General features: G+C 39.9%; 1 protein-coding gene across 1 annotated transcript in view; it reads left to right on the top strand.

Annotated features, from left to right (window-relative positions):
* The window catches only part of TEX10 (testis expressed 10), a 59,074-nt gene extending 35,798 nt beyond the window's left edge, over window positions 1–23,276 (top strand). The window contains exons 10-15 of the mRNA XM_069853322.1: window positions 4,589–4,677; window positions 5,862–5,995; window positions 18,503–18,583; window positions 20,200–20,381; window positions 21,331–21,541; window positions 23,044–23,276. Coding sequence (XP_069709423.1) covers window positions 4,589–4,677; window positions 5,862–5,995; window positions 18,503–18,583; window positions 20,200–20,381; window positions 21,331–21,541; window positions 23,044–23,157 — 811 coding nt within the window. The 3' untranslated portion in view covers window positions 23,158–23,276. The remainder of the gene's footprint in view (window positions 1–4,588; window positions 4,678–5,861; window positions 5,996–18,502; window positions 18,584–20,199; window positions 20,382–21,330; window positions 21,542–23,043) is intronic.

The following is a 23,276-nucleotide window of genomic DNA, read 5'->3' as shown; positions in this document are numbered from 1 at the left end:
ATTTTGCAAATGTGTGATTAGCCCAACGTGAAAATCGCAAGAGTGAACTGAAGGAGTGAGTTCTGTCTGGAATGAAAAGAAAGACAGCAGCACATGATGAAAGGAATGCCTTGCAGAGTTGCTATGACTGAGAAATATTTGCTTTGCTAATGGCAAGAGAAGCAGTGATTCTAAGTTAATTAGATTCAGCTTTTCTTTTAATACCATCTGGCGTGCAGAGCAGGTTACCTAAAGGTGCAATTGTAAACCTCACTAGAGAGGTTCTTGTGGAGAGCCGGTAACCTTATGGAAATTACAACACGTAATTCATCACAGTTGAAGTGGGTTCGGATTAGCTGACTGGAGAGGTCTCACTCGTGTGCAATCTAATAACAGGTTCCCATTGTCGGTAAAAAATTATTCAAAAAAGGGAGCTTATAATATACTTATTATTTCTCTTCCACCTATAAATCATTTTTAAGTGAAATGTCTAACATAATTTACAAGCATCTTTAAAACCTGTTTTAAAAATGCATATAGTTCCTAATTATCCATGGTAGTCTTAATATATTAAGCTAAGTTTTTTGAAATAATTTGTAGTGTGTTTGTAGTACATCAATATCCATTCTAGAATTAAATCGCTTTTGTTCTGTGTTCTTTATCTTATTTCTGATTTCTTTTAACGCGAACCTCAAAATTGAGCAGCTGTAACTATGTTATAGGCCTTTGGGTTCTGAGGTAATTGAGGTATTGACAACTGGTTAGACTTGTATTTAATCAAGCTTCTGTGCTGTAATACTGTTCTGCTTGTATTTGTAATTTTAGAAGGACATGGGTCTTGGTCTTAATTTATGATATATCTCCGAGTCCCTTATGTAGTCTTTGATTACATGATCTCATGATGTTTTTTCATCCTACATTCTGTATTGGGTGCATCATGCTAAATAGAGGAGAGTACATTATGCTTTTGTTCCTGATGTTTCAGTAGAAGGCTCCTTGTTTCTTTAGTGTGTTATGTCGCAGTTGGAAAATAAAGTGATTTCCCCTGCCCATGGAATTTTTTGTTGTGCTCAAATATTTTCACAGCTGTAGGAGATGAGGAGATGATATTTTTCCCAACTTACAGATGAGGAACTGAGACAAGGAAGAGGCGCAGACAGAAGTACATGGAAGTACCCACTAACTTTAGGAATTCAGCATACAGCATTTGGGCACTGATTTTTCAGAGTATTTAGCATTTTCTGTCTTGAAAGCAAAGGTTTTACTTCAGTTTCTTACTTATGACTGTAAGTGCAAGCGGAGTGGTAGAGATCGGATGGGTCTATGTGCTGTTCTTTAAGGTACATGAAGTTTTATTGCTCCACAGCTGTTAACTATCCTTTAGTCTTTTACTCCCTGTTGAACTGTTGCAGGGATAGCAGAAAGAAGGGGTGTGAGAAACCTCCACTATGTATAACGTTTTTTCTTTTCTAAAAGTAAATTATGTACCTCATCTGATGATGCTTGGAGAACAGTGTTAGCACTGACTTCCTGTCCTCCAATTTGAAAAAGTATTTATCTAGCATCTCATAGAACCTCCGTGAAACAGACAGGAGGGGGATCCTGTGTAATGCTGAAAACCTAATTTGTTTACTTGAATTTGTGAGCTAATCCTTTCTTCTACTTTTTTTTAACCATCTCATGCCTCATACTCTGTGCAGGTTATAGATGATGCAGTAGTTAAGGCAGGAACAAGTCAGGCTGTGTTATCCTTCATTGCATAATCCTTATCGATCCATTCATCCATGATTTGAACAAGACATAGATTTGTTTTTAGAGGAAGTATGACACATAATGTTATCACAGTGTAAGCCATATGCACAAAGAGGCCAAACTGAAGACTGTGAGCAACTTTCTCTGTCACTTTCTAAATTGAATGCTAGATTATTTTTAACCTTAGTGCTCTTTTAACATTGAAGCTTCTTTTATGTATGTAAGGACTTTCACTTTTTAAAAAAAGTAAACTATAACTGAATTTGGAGATCTGTTTTGTGTTTGCTCAGTGTAGCTCTGCTTGTAGATGACTCTTAAAACCATTTAGTAGCTCTAACAAAATTTTGTCTTACCCTGCCTCCATGTTGCAAGGGTAGGACAGTGATGATTCTCCCTGCTTCCTCCTATGTCCACATTAGTGCCACTTGGCGTCCTGCTAGGATGCCTACAGTGCTTGTCAGAGGGTCAAGTGTGGGTAGAAAAATGAAACTGCTGAGTGTTTGAAAGATTTCCAGATGCTTAGCAATAGGCTTCAGGATAACTTTTTATGTTCACGGGTTCCCCGAACCTATTGCAGTTTGTGTTTGCTAGCCTGCAGTGAATCTGAGTTTTCGTTCAGTATCTTCTGGAGTTTGTGTAAAATTTTTGGATGTACCAGTTCTCTTATGGGAAGTGTGCACGCCTACTAACTCTCGCATGGCAAAATATTTTTATATAATTTTTTTTTAAACCAGATTCTGACTAACTTTTATCATGCAAATGACTACGTCCTGATTTGGGCTTATCATAAGTTCTTTCCATGTTTTCTGTCTTCCTGCCCAAGACGTATTTTTTTTGTTTTCACATATCCCTCATGCCCGTTGCAGTTTGCCATCTGATGTACCTCTTCCAGCCTCTTACCTTCCCACTATCTTGCTATGTGCTTGCATCATACTTTGCATTTCTGTGTCCAGTTAAGTCCTACGTTCTCCTGAATCTCACTGCATGTTCCCCGGTGCTTATTTTGGTATAATTAGTGACTTCCAGTCTGACTCGTGGTCCCTCTGCATTGGATTCAGGCAGCTTCTTCCGCAGTGCTGAATAGGCTTCATTCTTTCTTCTGGTCTGTGGATTTAGTTCTTGTGTCAACATTCACCTTATGTAGAATCTCTGGGGAAATAAATTACAAGAACCCTTGCTGGTTTAGTTGAGAATGTGTGATATGTCTTTGATCCTGTAAACTAATCAGATTGGGACTTCCTCAGAAGGAGGGAAGAAAGTTTTCCTTCTCCTGGGAGAAGACTTACTAGCCACGGCCAAGGAGTTTGTCTCTGGAGAACTCAGTGTTAGCAACCTTACAAGTGGAAAGAGATTGGGAGACTACTATGGTGTGAGTAAAGGAAGCAGTGACCCTGGCCTCAGAGGCTGAAGGTCTCCTAGGAGCTAGAAGGAACATTGCAAAACTGCCTGGACCGCAGAGTCACTAGGTCACTTAAAATATGCCTGGAAATAAGGATTTGCCGTTAAGGATACAACGTGAAGTGGAAGCTTTATTTAATAAAGCCTTTCTTTTTTCTCTCTCACCTAGCTGTGATTTTTTATTCTTTTTCCCCTAGAATTAATTAACCTACATAGCAGTCTTGATTAAATCCTGATTTTTTTTCTTTAATTTCAAGAAATTCTGAAATTCCTTTTTTCTTTCTTTCTGAGTAGCTCCAGACACATGCATATTCTAGCTGTCATTTTTGTGGATGCTGAAATATTGTGGATGCCTGGCACAAGGGTATTCCAAATTTGACATTTTTGCGCCCCAAACATGGAGCTGTAAAAAATTTCTGAAAAAAAACAAGCTTACCAGAATCTTGTTACTCATTTTGGCTGTTAGCAGAGAGAAATTAGGAAAAAAGTGATTTGAGGCAGATACTTGCCTTGGCAAATTGTGTTCAAACGCTCTGAAATTTCGCAAGATTGTAAGAGCAGAAAGCAGCAATCTCTTACAGCAAAGATCCACAGTCCACAGTGCAAGTGCCAAGAGCAGCATAAAAATAAATTTGAATAATATGCATTTTTGCATAATGTGAAGTAGCTCTGAGCTGCAGCCTTTTGAGGAAAGCATGTCTGAGAGGTTCATGTTCCCAGCTCCTGGCTTCCTCTTGGTTCTGCACCAGTGCACGGGCAAGATGCTGCTGTCAGGTAGCCAGCAGTGGCTCTTTGCTCTCTGTTTCCACAAGCACGTACGGCTTCTAATTTGAGAAACAAAAGTAGGCTGGTGCTCCGTTTCTTACAGATTGCCCCTAAAAAGGGACGTGTCGGCTAGCTTTGATAACAGGTTTGCTCCTGTCTTTAGATATTGCTCCTTTATTCGTTCAGAATCTCAAAGCAAGTTTTATTAAATTTATTCTGTGTTCAGTAGCTTTAGCTCCTCGTAACGTAAACGCTGAAACTGCTTTTAAATGTGCTCTGTTGGTGATGTAAAGAGTGGGATCAAAACTAGTGGGTATGACGAAAAATACAGCCCAGCTTTATAACATAATGACTTTTACCAAATAGGGAAAATAAAACTAATGTCATGTACTCTGTTGGCTGTCATAGTTATATTAAAGATTATACTGTTATTTGTGAAAAGCTGCTGTCTCAGTAATTTAATCAACTTAACAACCTAAGCCCATGTAAGGGTACAAAGTTCAAGATTACTTGTCTTGAAAAGAGCAAGTTCTGGTTTTGAAGCTATTTAAAATGCCGCTCTGACAACAGCAGTTAGCAACAAGAATGCTAAAATTAACAATTTAGTCATGCTAATTGATTGTATTGTGCAGGTGGGTTGCGAATTCTTAATTATATGAGTTTTAATAAATTATCTGCTATTGGTTTTGTGTAGATCATCCTTTGCAGGCTGGAAGTGCCAAGTGCAGGATAATTCGGTGAATGATGTGGACTATTTCAGCTTCTTGTTTTCAACCCTTATAGGTAATCCATGTGAATGTCATAATTCAGAATTAACAAAATGAAGTTTGTTTTATTAGTCAATTACTGGATGTAAATTAGAATAAATGGTGTAGTAAATACTTCCTGAAGGTAATTCTAGTCTTGTTACGTATTTTTCATGTAAGACTTTTTTTATCTTCACCCGATTTTTGACATCCTATTTTTACACTTTGCCACTTGGGATGACTATCTGCATACTGTTTCCTCACTCTAGCAACTTTCTTTGGAAAGTATGAGGAAAACCTAAATTTAGCATATGACAAACAAGATTTTTTTTTTCTAGATTTAAGTAAATGCCTTTTATTGGCTTATAACAATATAAATGATCGCCTCTGGGATTTCCTGTGGATATGCTTACGCTATTAAAAACATTCCACTAGGATAAAGTAATCAAAGTACGTTGAAGTGAGCTGCCCAAGGTCAGCATGTGAGCAGAATTACTCTACTACATTCTTATTCAGATATAAATAAAGTTGTATCCTGCAGTGATGCAACTTTGGGAAGTTACAGTGGTTAAAATGGCATTGTATTACTGAGAAATACTTTCCCATTACTTCTCCTGTGGTTAAAAAAAAATATTTTTATTTTTTTTTCCCATCAGCTCATTCATAATGTTCAGCTACTTTGCTTTCAAAATTACCTTTTTTTTCCTAAAACAGTGAAGAGAGTGCTGTACTGGTAACTGAGAAAACAAAAGCAAAATCAAAGTGACTGTTTTGAGGCAGAAGTCCTGTTTCACTAAAACTAATAGCTGGCTAGAAATAATTAGCCAAATGATTATTTTTTTAATGCTGAGCTTATGTTAGGAGGTTACTGAATGATTGAGAACACACGGTGAGAACTATCTTGCATGATCCCTTGTTTTTTATTATTTTTTTACAGATACATACATTGAAAATAGCAGCATCGCATTGGCCTCACAGGATTTAATACCACATTGTAGTTTAAATGCTTATGCCACTGATTTTTCAAATATTGTTGTTTTCTTTCAGAAGTCAGAATTTGAATTTTGATATATTTAATTTAAAATACCGAGCAAGAGCTTTTAACAAAAAAAATGTTATGCAGACATGATTTAAAAGACAGTTTTTGTCAAAGATGCTGTTGAAGTAGAACAGTGCTTGGCTTGTTTCGTGATATTGTTGTACTGCTTCTTTTTTCTCTAGGGTTTACAAGAGAGGAGTTGACTAGTCTCCAGGGCATTAGAGGAAAACCACACATTAGCCAGACACAGCTTTCACCTGTCCGTCTTTACCTAACTGATCTGGACCAGTTTTTACACCACTGGGCTGTGACAGAGGTAATACATCAACACTAATTCTAAACGACAGCATACAAACTCCAAGTGCTCTCCATCCCTTTTCCACAGATGCCTAAATCTTGTTGTGATTTGAGTTGAAAACAGAATGAAAAATATAATAGCTGTCAAGCAGCAAATGTTTTTCTACAGCCATCAGATAGTATTTTGAAGGAAGCTGCTTTAAAAGGTGAATGTTGAGGCAAAACAGTACTAAGGAAAAACATGTGTAGAAGCCTTGGTGGAAAATTTTTAAACAGTAGTAAGATTAAGACCAGCAATGTGTTTTGGCTTTCAAAAATAAATTGAATGTAAAAATACTAGTTACAAAAAGCTTTCTTTGAGAATAAATTCTACTGTTAATTAAAAAGCATTTGCATTAAATGAGATTTTAAGTTAAAAGTAATATTAAGTTGAATTGGTGATTATTTAGAGTAACTTCTGATGCTTATTTTATCAAAATTTACTGGGTTGAGAAACTTCCATGTGAATTCAGTTCCTGCTTGTAGGCTCCAAAAGCTTAATTCTGCTGTTGATTCTAAAGGGATCTGAGCCACAGGATTTTATTCAGAACGGGTGCATTAGTCTTCATTCTGGCTCAACTCTTTATTGCTTAGCTCACCAGAAACCACTTTAAGGTGTGAAATCATGTTTTAACGACATTCCAATTTGACAGTATTTAGGAAATCTGTCATGAATACAGGAGGAGTGTAACAGAAGTTTTTAGTTGTGTGATTTATTCTGGGTTTTCATGGCAGTCTTTTTGGTTCAAGAAAGCAGTATAGTAAATTTTTCCTCTTCTAATTTAAAGTTTAAGTGATAGTCTACTGAAACTAATGATCGTGAGGCATATATTGCATGCGTGCTGTTATGTATTGAATTGTATTTTAAGCAAACTTGTTATGTGGTAACATGACTGACACGTTTAGATATCCTGCCTTCAGTCAGTTGGCCTGGGGAGCAGCTAACTTTCTAATTTGTTTCGCTTTGTCTCTTCTGGGCAGCAATGAAGCGATTTCTCACGGAAAATTCCTTTCTCCAATATTGAAAGACTAGAGTGCTTTTGCTCCCTGTCCAGTACAGAACTGTTCCTCTGTGAAAGCACCAGAGGGACTACTTGTTTGTCAAAGAGTTAGCGTAATCCCATACAACGTGTGAAGGATTTATATATACTTTTACCTGTTTCTGAAAATGCTGCTTCTTATGTTGTCTTCCTTTTATTGCTTCTCTTCCACAAATCTGTCACAGTGGTTGAGAAACTTCACAACAGGGTTGTTTTCACTTAAGGACAGTGAACTAGTTTGTAGACAGCTTGCTTGTGCCTTTGGTTCCTGGTTGCAAGTTTGATTTATTTTCCCTACCACAGTCTTTTTGGTGTTTTGGTGCCATCAGGGAGAGTTGTTATTTTCAGAAACTTGAGACTTGCTTTTATTTAAGTACATTTTCTTGGGGAAGATAAAAGTTGCTCTCTCAGGTTCTCAGGAGTGGATGGCAGTCATTAAGCAAAGAGCTGCGTATCCTTGGTTAGAAATGAAAGAGGATTTGGATGTCCTGTGAAGCATCACACTTCTTCTGCAGTTAGGTGTTAGCGTGAAGTCTTTTCCGGGGACTTAAGTTATGAAAGAGAGAAGAGGAACAAAAATCCCTCAGATGAAAAATCTCTGTGTGAAGAGTGATGAGACCTTCTAGGCAAACTCATTTTGTAAACTCTTAAAGGGAGCTTCAGACTGCCGCTTACAGCTCTGAGCTTGAGAAGGAGATTGGAGGCTTATGTTCATGAGCATGTTCATGATTGTGGAGAAAAGATTTCTAGTGAACTGTGTTATATCAGATCCATCTAGTATGTGATTGGGAGTGGTCAACAAGCATTTATGAAGGGCAACCAACCTGTTAGCATTCTGCAATAAGGTGACTAGCTTAGTGAGTGAGGTGGGACTGGTTTATCTTGACTTGGGTAAGGTTTTTGATGCTGTATTCCATAACATCCTTGTCAACAAGTTGACAAAGAATGGCTTAGATAAGTAAATAGAGCGGTGGATTGAAAGCTGCCTGAGTGATTGGCCCAGACACTTGTGGTTGTCATCAGTGGTGCCAAGTCCAGTTGAAGGAAAGTCAGGAATTGATACTGGGGCAAATACTTTCTAACCTTCATTAATGGCCTGAACAATAAGACCTATTGCGTCTTGAGCAAATTTGAAGACAGCACAGAACTGAGAGGACTGGGTGATCAGTCAGATGCTGTACTCAGAGAGGAATAACCCCAGGCATCAGTAAATTCTGGAGGCTGACCAGCAGGAAAGCAGCCCTGCCGAGAAGCATCTTGAGGTTCTAGCACAATAAGCTGACCGTGAGCAAGTAATGCATCCTCATGGCAAAAATGCCCAACAGTGTTCTGGGCTGCAAGAGGAGGAGCATTGCCAGCAGGTTGGGAGAAGTAATCCTTCTTCTCTACTCAGTGCTGGTGAGGTCATACATGCAATAGCACATCTGTTTGGGGTCTCCCTAATATGAGAGAGACGTGCATGTATTGGAGCACCTTTCATATGAAGCGATGCTTAGAGAACTGGGACTCTTCAGCCTGGACAAGAGAAGGCTCAGGGAGGATCTTATCAATCTGTATAGGTACCTGATAGGAAGGAACAAAGAGGATGGAGGCAGAATCTTCTCAGTAGCACTCAGTGACAAGACTAAAGGTCACAAATTAAAACACACAAAGCTCCATCTAAAGACAAAGAGAACTTTTTTACAGTGAGGGTGGTCAAACACTGGTATAAGTAGCTCAGAGAAGTTATGGTGTTCCCATAGTATGAACCTACTCAGAACTTGGGAGAGGCACAGTGCTGGGTGACCTGCTCTAGCTGACCCTGTTTGAGCAGTCTAGAGGAACTTGAGCGGTCCCTTTCAATTCCAAAGATTCTGTCATTCTTTGAAAATTTTTCCTCATCAGAAAACTGAACTTTTTCCTTCACCATTGGCAAATCTCTTTGGTTTTGTTTATAGAGCATGATGAGATTCCCAGTATGGGGAGATTTTTTTTTTAATTTGGTAGATTGTTGCACTTACGTATGATCTGGAAGTCAAACTGTTCACATTAAATGCTTGCCAGAAGGACTTGTAGTATTGCACTGCTGTTTGGGATGTTCCTCACAGGATTGCAAGTTTTTTTCCATGGAATTAGCAGATGGAAAAGTAGGGGAACCTCTTCAGTAGCTTGCTTTCCTGTTAGAGAAGAATTAGGATATTCTTTCCTCTTGCCTTTGATCTGGTAATAATGGTCTCTGGGATAAACTTTTTATTGCAAATCTCTTTATTTTTCCAAAGAGAAAAGATTTGTATTAAGACAACCACTTCCTTTTATGAGATGCAGGATTCCATTCATTTTTCACTTGGCTAGTTTTGATTTTGGATGCAGTTGTAGATATGGGAAGTGATACATAAACAAAACTATGCTGAAGTTACCACTGAAAAAAATCAGATTTTAGGCTTTTAGATGACTGATTTATCTCTGTTTAAATAACTAATACAGTGCTGTGTTCATTAAGTTTATGGGTTTTCTCTTTTCCTTTTTGAGTACTGTTCTCCAACCTCAACCAAGTTGACCCATATTCTATTTCATGTTCAATTTGTAAAGGAAACATTCTGGAGACTGTAGGCCATAAAAACTTCGGTGTTTGGAGGCTGGATCATTTAAAAAAAAAAAAAAAGCAAAGAAAATTCCTGGCTTGGCAGAAAAACCTTTCAGTTCAAGATTTGCCAAAAGTTGCACAGGAATCCTTTTTGTAGGGCAAATAATTTCCATCAGGTATTAAACAAGCTACTCTGCTTTCAAAAGAAAATAAAGCATATGCCAACTAAAGCCCCTAAAACCTAGAGCTGCAGCCTTTGGGAAGAAGAAAACTCCCAGCACGTTATGAAGATCTTCTAGGATGTCTTGAAAGGCAGTGGGTTATGACAGCTTGAGGGAGAGTGTTGCAGGCCACTTTCTTCTAGGTAGACATAGTTCACGGTGTTGGTGATGCAGTTGAGAAGCTGAATGTCTTTCAAATTTCACTTACTTTAGATGCAGAAATCGTCTGATGTCACTTAGAGATGCTTCTGCAGTAGGAGAGATGTCTCTGCACTAGAGCTGTTTGAAAAAAATTTCTCTAAACTAACAGGTTGCCCAGAGAAGTCATGGAAGCCCCTTCCTTGGAGGTATTCAAGGCCAGGTTGCATGGGGCCTTAAACAACCTGATCTAGAGTGAGGTATCCCTGCCCATGGCAGGGGAGTTGGAATGAGATGGGGTTGGGTCCCTTCCAACCTCAACCATTCTATGGTTCTGATTAGAAACTTAGCCAACTTCCCATTGAAATTTCTGTGTTCTGTAGAAAACTGTAACTCTTTTGCTGGGGGGGAAGCATCCAACAATCAACAATTTTCAGGTTTTCAATCAGCAAACAAAAGTATCAATGAGAGATACCTCTTCATAATGTGCGACTTCATGCCTTGTTCTCTAGGTCAGGCAGGGAGTTCCTAAAGCACAAGGTCCTGGGGCCAGGTGTGTGTCATGGTACGCAGCGATGTGTCTGTGAAAGAAGGCTTTTATATCATGGGCCTCTTTTGTGACTTATCCAAACTCCAGTTCCCTTTTAGTGGCACAATTTCGGAACTCAAGTATTTTTTACGTGTGACAAATAATAATTTAAATAAAGAAATAGGAATGGTTGGACTCCATGATCCGGTGGGTCTTTTCCAACCTGGTGATTCTATGATTCAATGAAATGTTACAGCAATGTTACCAAGCTTGAGTTAGTCACACTTTTGGTGGAATTGAGTGGAGTGGCACAGCTTCTGAATGCTGGACCTTTCATACTTTCCCTTGCTGGCTAAGGAAGTAAATGGTCATGCCCTAACATTGAGCAACGGTAAAAGGGAATTCAATGTATTCAACATGGAAGAAGAAAAGACGTGCCTCTGGAGAAAGAGCAAGTTCCGTGAAGGAAGAGAATAACTTGAGGCACTCTCAAATGGCAGTTTGGACTTCTGAGGTGATAATAAAACCAGTGCACTAGATAGTATGTGGCTAATCGTAGTTGATGAAAAGGCCAAACAAATGCACTTCTTATAGAGATTAATACTTTTAAGTGGTTTATAACAAAACCTGCTTTGAAATGGATACTGTTTGTAAATATTTTTATCTAGAGAGTGGTAGTTGGTATAGTGAAAATCTGAAGCCATGTTATTTTTTTGTGGAATTGTTTAGATAATGGTGATTTTTCACTCAAGGAGCAGTGCTTAAGAAAAGTGTCCCTTTAAATGCTACTTTGCATAGCTTTAAAGGTTAATCTTCATATTTTGTCTAAAAGATATGTTAAATGTGGAAACCTTGGATCCTTTTCTGGGGCAACTTCTACTTAAAATGACTTCTGCCTTATTAAAGCCAATTATTTAAAGTCATCCCCCTGTAGCAGAAATAGATGGGGCTCCAGAATGGATGGTTGCAGCCTTAGGGAACAGGCTTCAGTCTTTGCTCATTTTAACTGTGCCTATAGTGTTTGTCTGTAATATTGTTCACTCCCAGTAATTGAATTTCTCTGCCAGTATCAAATGAAATAGTGCCAACAGGAATGAACAGTTTAACGAGGTAACAATGTATACATGATAATTTCTGTTGTAATATTTCATGTTTGTGACACTTGAACGTTTTGGAGGGGGAAAGAAAATGATAATTTGAAGGTTCTGCTCTTAAGTCGAGGTTCTAGAGTTATGTCGAGCACATAGCTGACTTGAAATAAAATACACAACAAAACATTTAAAATGTGTGAGAGCAAACACTAGGGAAGGTCAGCTGCTTTTAAAAGCATCTTAAATTAAAATCTTGGAACGTGTGTAATGTAATGTACTAACGTGTGTCAAAACTGAAGAGATCTTACAAGTGAAATAGAGTTGGGATTGCTGTATTTCCACTGATATGCTATGAAAAATTAACAACAAATCAATATAGAAGGCAAGTCAATGCCTGTAAATTAAAAGTCCTGCAAGGATGTATGTCTTGAGAAGTAAAAGGTGGTGTTGCAGCGCTGTAGCTTAACTTCAAGCAAAGACTAACACTTCAAAAAACTCACTAAAATTTTAAAATGTAGATTTTGAGTTGAAGTTCCTGTAAGATTTCAACTTGTCATTGTTACTGAGATTTCCAGCTTAGATTTACACTGGGGAGAAAAAGCAGCTGAGCTGAGGGTAAATGGTATCCCTTCTGAAGTAGAAATATGCTATAACTTTTACCCCTTTAACAAGGATCAAAAAGTGCTATGTTAGCCTGTTGGTGTTTTGTGAAACAACATCATAGCCAAGCTTAATGTTTAGAACTTAAAATAATGTGGTTTTTTTTCTTGAAAAGTACTGCAAATTCTAAAGAGACAAAAGAGAAACTATATACCTGAAAGTAATGCCTCCTAAAATCAATAAAGCTCTTTTTCAAAGCTCTCTTCCATAATAATTTTCTTAAGACAAAAGACTTAAAAGAAAAAAAAAACACTACCACAAAACCAAAACAGCAGAAAAAAAAACCCCCAACCCCCTAAAAACCACTGTAAAAAACCCAAATAAAACCCAAGCACAAAAAAACTCAAAAAAATCCTAATTGGATCTGCGGGCCAGTGCTGCATTGTACCTGCACCGTATGCTTCCAGCATGTCTTGCACCATCTCGCGGCTGGGAGCTCACACCTTCCTGATGTAACTGATGTGAATTAACATCTCCACACTTACTGTGTGTTATCCTGTACGTTCACATCCTAGTTTGCAGTACCTGAAGTAAATATTCTCAAAAAGACAGGCTTTGTGGGTCAAGAGCTAGCTTCTTGAGTATATGGTTTTCTGTGTTTTCAAGTCTCTTAGTTTGGGGCAGGTGAATTTGGACACTTGTACATCATGTACAAGTCTCCAGATTCACCTGCCCCAAACTAAGGGATAGCACATTAGCTCTTGAGCATAAAATCTGGGTTTGCTGACAAAAGAATAATGCTTTCAGAAACGTCTGTCACTTAGGCAGTAAGATTGTCTCTAGCCCCTAGTTCTCTGCCTGCTGGCACAAGGTCTTGCTGGTGCCTAGATTTAAACACATGATCAAATTGTTGCACAGGAGGTGAGCAGTGGTGATTGCCACTCGTGTTTTTGTGTCCACTGGCAGGTAAAGATAGCTTCACTTGGATTAGTTGACTCTTAATCCAGGTTTAGCATCAGCTACCACAGCCAAGGAGTCGGCAGACAGGTAAATTGCCACAGTTCAACAGGTGCAAGATGAGTCTGTATGCTGCAGTTATCCTGTTTCTGAGCCAGCAATTGGACATGAATTGCATTTCATAATCCTTCTGAGTCTTTCAAAATATGTACTCTGTCAAGATGCGGGGGACAGTGTATGTTCTTAAGTACTTGGAATGCTTAACCAAGTTTTTGTATTTCTTTTTTTGCTACCCTGAATGTAAAATTAGCACCACAGTACTTTTTTTCCCCTTGTTGCCCACCTACGTGATGTTTTCTTACAGATTCCGTTCCTTCTTCTTGACTTTTTCTTTTTTTAACCTAGGTTTTGTTTTGTTGTGATTGTGTGGGGTTTTTTTTTATGTTGTTCTATCTTTTTTTCTGGAGTCACTGAATCAGGAATACCCTTCACATCCGCCCCTGTGAGCGTAGCCAAGGCAGATGAACAAAGATCTCTTGTTGTACGTAGCTTTCTCAACAACTCAGGGCACTGTTAATATTGCCCTGTCAAATCAGTTTATTTCAGAAAGAGAAGCAGCACCTGTCAAGGGAGTCCACAGTCTGATAAGCTAGGGTGCTTCGGGGGAAGCTAGCCAAGCTTCAGACGACAAGCTTCATTGCCTGCCCCATCACCTGAAAACTTCTTGTTTTCTACGCTCTGCAGTAACATGTTATACTGGATAGAGTCCCGCTCGAAACAGTCATTTCACAAGGGCTTGGGAATTGACTGCAGAACAGCCTGTTACATTTTAGTTACCAATGTTTGAGGTGGATGTCGATGTGAATTGAAAAATATATTTTCAAGTTCACGTTAGGATATACTGTCTGGCGTGTGCCAACTTTCTTTTTTGATAAAATCACTTCTCCTGGAGTCTGAACTGTCTTTAGTCTGACTCCACAGAGTGGCTCGCTAAAATAATTGATCCATTATTTTATCCGCTTGCTTGGTCTCTTTCTGTGCTCACGCTCATGCGTGTCTTCAGAGGAAGGTGAGTATTTTCATTGAAAGACAGTACTTCACAGCATGATTAAGCTTGAAATTATATGCAGATTTCCCCTGGAGACTTTCCTGATGAAATGTTTCCCTTGAGGCTTTGTGAGTCAGGAATATCACGTTGTGGGAAGCATTAAGTGATTTGGGGAGTGAGAACAGTTAAACAAAACACCACTCTCATTTCACGATTTGTGCGTGTTCCTGTTGCTGTGAGGGCTCAGGTTGACACTGGGCTTCCTCGAGTCCTACCAACTCTGCATTTTGGGGAGTGGACAGCATCTTACAGACAAGCAACATTAAACTGCTGGATTCCTCTGCATGTTAGAGCTATGGAAAACCTGTTTCAGATTGGATTGAGAGTCAGTTAGGTTGCCTGTCAGCAGAAAAATGCTTTTAATTCATACAGTTGAAGACTAGAGGAAAATAGCATGCAACTGGATTCATCTTTTGAGATCCAGCTAACAGCATGGGTACAAGTAAACAGAGCAAAGCTGGCTTTCTGAGCCAATGGGCCAGATGTTCCTTTACTGCAAGCAGTGTCTTTAGTATCCGTTTTGGCTGAAGGCTTGGTTTGCAGGCAGCCAGCTACCTTCCAGGTATGTTTGCAGTCTGCTCTACGGTCTCAGGATTTCCTGAGTGTTCCTGGGCTGCCTTCCCAGCCTCAGCTGGCCACGGTTGGATTATGCCTTCAATATAACAGACAAGGGGACCTGCGTGGTAATGATTCCTTGAGCACTAGTAGGGAACCTGCCATTGTAGCTGTGTGGCTCGTTAGTATGATTGGTAGCTGGGCTTGTCCGATCAATAAGGTTTGGTTTGAAAAACTGTGAATGGATTATGGAGCCTGGAGTACTGGTTGTATGTTGCTAGCTTTTAATCTTCATTTTAAGAGAATGCTTTTCTTTGGCTTAATTTATTCAAGTGGCTATTCAAACAAAAGGAAATCACAACCTCTAAAACCAAACCTGCTAAAAAATACTTGTCTCAAAAAGGTATATCCCACCCACCCCCAATCGGAAATGCTCGTTTTCTGTCCCTTCAGTTGGGTAAAATTCTGAAACAAAGCTACTCTGGCTTTAGTCCGTAACCAATGTGTAAATGCGCCAACAATGTGATAAATGCTAATCAAATGTAAAATACTGAATCAACTGTGACATTTTATTATGGAAATTAAACATCGTGCAACCCCTTGCCTAAGGAAAATAAATTGTCAGGAAAAATACTAATTTTCATGTGATAATTAAGTTTTCTTTGCTTTTCATTTCCATGTCTAATAACGTTTTAGTTTCACTTTTTATAACGGGCATTTGTTATGAAAGCCGTTTCAAGCAGGATTTAATTTATGGAATTGAAAAGGATTGCCACTCCCACTTAATTGTAGGAAAATAAAACTGGATGTAGGGAATGATTGTGCTATTTGGAGGGTCAGAAAGATTTAAAAGGTTGAAAAGCTAACTTGCCAATGCAGTTTAGCACAAGCCTTTTAAGAAAGTACGCTGCTCTTCAGGGGTTTGATGCCCATTTTCCATGCCCGTCCTGGGAGAGTCTTTGTGTTGGTGCCTTGTACCTGTTACAAAATGCTCCTGCAACTTGTCAGTCTTAGGGAGAACCTTGGTGGGCTGGTGGGCCTGTCTTATGGGCAATAAATATCTCTTGCATTTTCCCTTTCATAATCATCCTCCCTAATTTCCATCTCTTTCTGCATTCCCAGCCAGCTGTCACAGAATCACAGAATCACAGAATAACCAGGTTGGAAGAGACCCACCGGATCACCGAGTCCAACCGTTATGATAATTGTTATTGTGGCTTGGTTATATTTGTTTTGCTGCAACAGTTTTCACTTTATTGTTGTATTTGTAAGGGACAATGATAACCCTTCTCCGGTAGTTTTGCCAGCCTTGGCGGGTTAAGTTCTTTCTGGGGACACCTGTAAGATTGAGATCTCTGTTCTCTGAGCAGTTTTTCTATGTTTGTTCCGTTTGACTTCACCTTCCTTGAAAATGATTGACTCCTGTTTTGCACAGCGTGGCAGAAATGGTCTATGTAAGGTCTTACGGAGTCGTATCAAACAGATAATCTGTACTCTGTCTGATCACCTTATTGTGATTGTCTTTTATTTTTCCATCCTAGAGTGACATTTGCCCATTTCATGGTTGTGTCACCACCACCTTGTAAGTCAGTTGTTAGGCACAGAATTTTCTCCTCATTTCCAGCTGCTGGAACTCCTAGCTGCATGCAGAAGTCTTTATGAGTCTCCGAGCGCATGACCCGCCACTTCTTTTGCACTGAATTTTTTTCTGTATCTGCTATTCATCAAACCCATATGATCTTTTCTATAGGTTAGTCCAGTCCTCCTGTCATAGCAGCATTTCTCAACTTTGAGCTGTCAGCCGACAGTTTCATCAGTGTAGCTTTACCTTTTGTGGAAGTTTTACTCATTAAAATACTAAGTCAAATGGGCATCTGAGTTTGTCCGTGACTTGACAATCCCCAGTAGCAACCTCTGTCTCAGCTTGTCTTTATTTCTTGACACTGCTAGTACGCAAATGTTTCGAGTGCATTTCTTGGGACTGTTCCAGAGTACTTCATATTTTATCACTTTCAAATTGCAGTGTGCAGAAGCAGTATTGTACCTAGGGTGGAGTGCGGAGTTTTAGTAATGTTATTTATTTATTAAATAAATACATAATATCAAAAATAAAGGTATTCAGCGCAAGTGGATCTATAGAATTGTTTTTTAAATAGTTTTACTAGGCAAACAAAATACTTGCACAATTACACCTGTAATACTGATTAACATGAGCAGTGTCCTGACAGCCTGGGGGTGTTACATTCCTTCAAGTAGATCCTTCAATCAGCAAGATATCTTAGAGGAATTGTTTTGCTTAGTCGAGATACTTGTAAAACCTGAGCACTTAAATCCTTCCCTCCCTCAAATGTCTGATCTTGCTGTTCTCTTTCTGATTCCTGTAAGCACAAACAGAAGATTTCAGTCCTTATGTAGTGGTTCTTCCATCTTCCTTGTCCTTAGCAGGACGTTGCGATTCCTCACGGTCTTATAACTCCCTCCTGCTGTGTGTGTTGCTTTTTAAAGGCTTTAGTTTGCACTGGTGGGACAGTGCAGTGAATGTAAGCAGAGGGAGGTCATCCAAGCTCTCTGACTAGTTTGCAAGTTATTGAAAGAGGAGGGAAGGAAAAGAGGAATACTTCTGCTGATTATTGTAGGATAGCTTACTAGCACTTCTAGAGCTCTGGTTTCTTTGTCCTATCCAGAAGCCATATAGTGTTTCATGGGGTCTTGGTCAACTCTTCCCCTCCCCAGCCCCTAGTCATTCTCACCCATTTGGGGTTTTTTTACTAAAAAATTAAGATCTGAGTCTGAAGTTCACTCTTTTTTTTTTTTCCTTTATAAAAACCCCTCTTTCTATCACTCGTCTGGGTGCCTACACAGTTTGTTAGCTCCTGATGATATAAGCACGAGAAAGTTTTTGGCAGCTCATAAAACAAGATTTCCCTTTGTGGTATTACAATCATCGTGGATGAGGGGTAATGGTTTTAAGTTGAAAGGTCAGGGGTTTAGATTAGATATTAGGAAGGAATTCTTTCCTGTGAGGGTGGTGAGGCACTGGAACAGGTTGCCCAGAGAAGTCCTGGAAGCCTCATCCCTGGCAGTGATGCCAGGTTGGATCAAAAGTCAGGTTGGATGAGGCTTTGAGCAGCCTGACCCAGTGGGAGGTCTCCCTGCCCATGGTAGAGGGGCTGCAACTCGATGATCTTTAAGGTCCCTTCCAACCCAAACTGTTCATGTGACGTGCTTTTTGGTGGTATACAGGAAACTAAGCTGGAAATGGAACTTTTTCTTCTTTGTTGTGTTAATTTTCTGTCCTGTTTCACTGTGATTCCTCTGTGTCATGCTTGATGAAGTTATTTGTGAAGTTATTTGCTGAAATCCTTTAGCTGAGGAAAGGCAGGTGGAGGCTTGGTGTGGTGCTGTAGGTGGGTATAGAATAGTTTTGGTCTTCTACTTCTATCACGCTGGTAAAATGAAGAAAGCCATTACCAAAACCACTAATGGTGCAGGCTGTCACCTCTTTAAACACTAAACAGTTTATATTGGCAATGTTATTCTTACGCACTGTAAGGTACCGATACCTTGAGACAAAGCTGCTGTGTTCCCACAGGTGCTTTGTATTTAGATCTGTCAACAAAATATGCCTGTACAGCTGCTGGTCGCATTTCGAATGCTCAAATATAACTCTGTTTTATTTAAACAGATGATCTGTCACAGCTTGTCCACTATCCCTTGTCAAAGTCAGTGTTTTGACATTCTGCAGACTGGCATCTGTAAATATCTGGTAAGTACCATTTTCTTTTCTAGAGTTAACTTCCTTGTGATAGATTTTGCAGTTTCATTAACCCTCAAACCCATGACCATGAAATATACTTAGCGTCTTATACTGGAAGTATTTAAAAGCTTGAACCCATCATTGGTCTTTTGTCTTGTACCTCTCCTGAGTCATCGTGCCAGTGAAATCCATCCCACATTTCTGCAGCTTTTACTTCTTTGTGGATCTTTTTCTAAACGTTTCTAAAAGAAACAGCTGACCTTGTTAAGCAAGTGATTCTATTACAAAACTCCTTAAATTATTTTCTTTTTAAGAGAAATCGTGCCACATTAGCAATGCATGAATTTTTTTACGGCTTTTTAGACAAAAATCAAGGATAGTTACTCAAGAGCACTTCACCATTTCAGCTGATTTCTAATTCACTGCCTCTACCCCGAAAGACAATTTTTAATAAATTATTTTATTTATCATGTGTATAAAATCCATACTCAAGATGACGTTCTCATTTTAACAACAGAAGAGTATCGCCCCAGCTATGGGCCCACCGCATGTTTCATTAGCTTTAGTTCAGCACTGCTCACAATGCTTCATTCCCGTTGGATTTCTAAGGAGACTCACTCTGATGAAGATCCAGTAGGAGTTTTCTTTCTGGAGAGTAAATCCGTGTTTCCTTCTCCCGCAGTGACTGCTCACTGCTGTTTCTAGGCACGGAAGGGCTGTGCTGTCCCATGATAAATGCTTAAAAGGAAAGACCTGTTCTGTCCAGAAGATTCTGTTTGTGCTTGTACCGTCTTTCAGAGCAAGGCTTAAAGCAGTGGGGTTTTTACATATGTTTGAGAAGTGTTTATTTACAGGGGATGGAATGAAGATGCTGGTTTAACCTTCACTTTGTATGGGTGGCAGTTTCTTAGGAAAACAGGTTTGAAAAAATCAGTAGTATGTAGAACTTGAACAGAAATGAAGTAATATACGAGGTCCGACACAAAAAATTCTTAAGACTGTGCCTATAACTCTTTTTATTTAATAAATTAAGAAAATGAGCTAATACCATCTTCAAAATAGTTTCCTTCCGCGTACGATGCTGCCAACATTCAAAGCAAATCTGCAGGTCATTTTCTCGAAGGCTGTCAAGCATCTCTGTTGTTTTTGCTTTCACATCTTCTACCAACAAAGACTGGGTGCCTTGGAGCACCAGCTTGATCTTTGGGAAGAGGTGGGAATCACAGGGAGCCAGGTCTGTCAAATGGGGTGGGCGCTCAACTACAGGGATGATGTTGCAAGCTGAAAACTGCTTCACAACTTGTTTTGGGCTGGCACACAGACGTTTTCCAATTGAGGGTAAGAAAACGTCTGTATTTGAACATGTATCCGCTTGTACTGAGTGAAGCGATTGTGTTGAGCCTTGTGACAGGTTAGAACATGTTCTATAATTGTCTCTCTGTCTATCCCCTCCCAGTCTTGGTTCTTGACCTATAGGGTTAGTCTCATTTATTGTGTCAAACCTCGTATGTCATGATGTGAAAGAGATTCATTCAGCTCTGGACCTACTTGTATACCAGGAAAAAAAATATATATATCAAGTGAGGAACTTGGGTTGTTTATTTTTTTTGTTTGTTTCCATGCAGGTTGGATTGGTTGTCATACCCGATAGCACAGCTGGATCTGTTCTATGTGCCATAAATAAGCTCTTGGATCAAGCTTGCATCTTAAGTGAAAATCTGCACAAGTTCTTAGCCTCCTGTTGTTACAGCCTTCTGTATTTCCTGCTGACTTTAGACAAAGAAGATGCAGAACATTTACAGAAAAGGTAATGCTACTTTTCTCACCATGTTGTCTCTGCCTTTGTATCCACAAATATTTAGAGATGTAAAAAGGAAACAGCCCCAGTTTATTTTGCTGTCTTTTGCTTGCTTCGGAACAGTACCTGGATTTAAGAAAAACAGCTGCAAAGTTAGCTGGAATTATTTGAAATAATACCCGCAGAAGGTTCCATCTCAAAGGTTTTAATTCAGTTGTTCTAGTTAGACGTCAGAACCATCCTGACTTTAGAAAGGTGGATATTTATATCTTAATCTTTAGCTTTAGCCCTTAGTTTCATTGGATAGATTGAAAAGCAACATGGAAAGGATTTATCCTTATGAGCTTGTACTCTTAACTGAGTTGATGTTTCAGCCTTAAGAAAACTTCTCAGGCATCATTTTATAGCCTGCAGATCCGCTTGATTAAATCCCAAAAGCTACAGATACAAGATTTAAATTTACGTGTGTAACGGAAATGTCTTTAAACAGTTTAAACTTCAGGTTTTTCCTCTGTTCCTCATTCAGAAAAATTGTTCAAAGCTCACTTAAAATTTAAGATGTCCTCCTTCACTTACTGCATTTAATGACTTGCGTATTAAAAAACTGGTTCCATTGGTTAGGTTCTTATGAGTCTTAAATAGTTTCAGGTGTACCTGAACAAGTACAAATGCTTCCCAGCGGCATGGAGCAGCAATTACACCCTGTAAGAGCATCAGCAACATTTGTAGCTCTGAGGCAAGACCTTAACTAGTTTCCAGTCTGTACATAATTTTAGAATGTTTCAAAGTTTAGAAATTTCTGGTACAAATTTGCTACTTGGGCAGCAATTCTGGTGGAGGCAGTTGGCAGGCTGGCATTCAGAGGCCCCTTTCCTTGTGCTGCTGTGAGGTTTGTTCACAGAAGCATAATTGAAATACGTCCTTGATCACTGAAATTTTTGCTCTCCTCTCCCCTTAGGGATTTGCTGTGGGGATCGTGTATTTCGGCGTTAGCACTCCTGCCGCGGTTACTGAGACTGATGCTGCAGAGCCTGCAAGTGAGCCGCATCTGCCGGGAAGAGCTGCCTGTGGTGGCTCAGCTGCTTCGCTTGCTGATGCAGCACGGGCAGCTCCGGAGCCATATGATCACAAACGAGTTTCTGGTGCAGCAGATCATCAAGGACATCATGGTATGAAACTTCTCGGTGGCTCTGACAGGTTACGAGGGTGTCCAAGGCGCAAAAATGATTTCAAACACAAAGGTGTTCAGCAAAACACAAGCTGTGATTGTTTTAGTTGTCTCCGTAGCTGTTTATTTGTCTCTGGACAGCAGTTGGCTTCCTAACAAAGCACTGGGAGCAGATCACACCTGCACAGCCCGACTGAGGGAGAGCTGGCCCCAGATAGGAAACTTTCTGTTTATTGGAGCAGGGCTGTACAGGTCTATGAAGATGTTATTAAGTCAAACTCAATTAAATATTATATTAAATATTCCTCAGCACAGGAAGAGTGTGGATCTGTTAGAGTGAGCCCAGAGGAGGGACGTGAAGATGATCTGAGAGCTGGAGTGCCTCCCGTATGAGGACAGGCTGAGGGAGTTGGGGTTGTTCAGTCTAGAGAAGGAAAGGCTCCAGGGAGACCTTACAGCAGCCTTCCAGTGCTTGAAAGGGCCTACAGGAAAGCTGGGGAGGGGCCCTTTATCAGGGAGTGCAGGGATAGGACAAGGAGGAACACTTTTAATCTGAAAGAGGGGAGATTTAGGTTAGATGTTAGGAAGGAGTTTTCTCCTGTGAGGCTGGTGAGGCCCTGGCCCAGGTTGCCCAGAGAAGCTGTGGCTGCCCCATCCCTGGAGGTGCCCAAGGCCAGGCTGGATGGGGCTCTGAGCAACCTGGTCCAGCAGGAGGTGTCCCTGCCCAGGGCAGGGGGGTTGGAACTGGGTGATCTTTAAGGTTCTTTCCAACCCAAACTGTCCTGTGATTCTGTGAAGTATGTAAGATGCAAAATACAAATATTTTTCAAATACTGCAAAACCTGGCCCTTCTGCTCACACATCTGCCTTCCTGTGGGTTAGAGACTATTGGAGCTGCTTCTCTCTGTAGAAAAGAAAATCTTAAGCTGCCTTCACACGAAGCTCTTACTAGTTTTGAGTGCAGAGTTTCTCTGCCACAGGTTTGAATAAGCCGCGCGTATCCAGTAGTAGCTTTTAAAAGGTCTCTTATCAGAAACCACCTCAGTGGTGGCGAAAGCAGATGTCGGAGAGCGTCTCACACACGTTCTCTCACAGAGAATGAGGAGCTTTACTGGTTTGTGGGTAGCGGGTCTCCTTTAGACTGGGGCATTGAGCTCTCCTGCTGTAGAAGAACCATGCTAATTTGCATTTTAATTAACTATAAATGGCAGAACTGGAAAGTAAGCGAGCCACTGTAATTAAGAGTGAGGAAGTTGCATCTGCTAGAAATCACACACTTCATAATGTGACGCCGACTTGGTGCACCCAGTAGTAACACTTTATTATTTCGGCTTTAACAAACATACCATGTTGAAATGTATAAACGAGAAGAAAGAGGTCACTGTGTGCGGGTGAACAAGGCCATCTTGTACTTTTCGCAGTGCACCTGACTGAAAACAAAGAAAAGCTTTGCAAATGCAGTGGGTGAAACTGAGCTTTACCTTTTTCCCCCCTTCTTTCTAGACACTGAAGAGCGGTGAAGTCCAAGAGCAGTGGCTGACAGACCTCCACTACTGTTTCAACATCTACCTTGCGTCTCATCCCCAGGGAGCTGGCCCTGTGAACACGGTGTATTAAAGAGGTCAAACGGCATTTATTGTAAAGCGTTTCCTTCTATTTAGTTTTGAATGGAAGATGTTGGAACAAAGCTTGTCAATTTTTTTGTAAGTGAAACAGAATAAAAATTTTACAAAGAA

Source organism: Phaenicophaeus curvirostris, chromosome 3 (genome assembly GCF_032191515.1).
Source record: "Phaenicophaeus curvirostris isolate KB17595 chromosome 3, BPBGC_Pcur_1.0, whole genome shotgun sequence".
NCBI classification, from domain to species: Eukaryota; Metazoa; Chordata; class Aves; order Cuculiformes; family Cuculidae; genus Phaenicophaeus; species Phaenicophaeus curvirostris.
The sequence above is the reverse complement of the archived record's forward strand: the minus strand, read 5'-3'. Positions and strand labels throughout refer to the sequence as shown.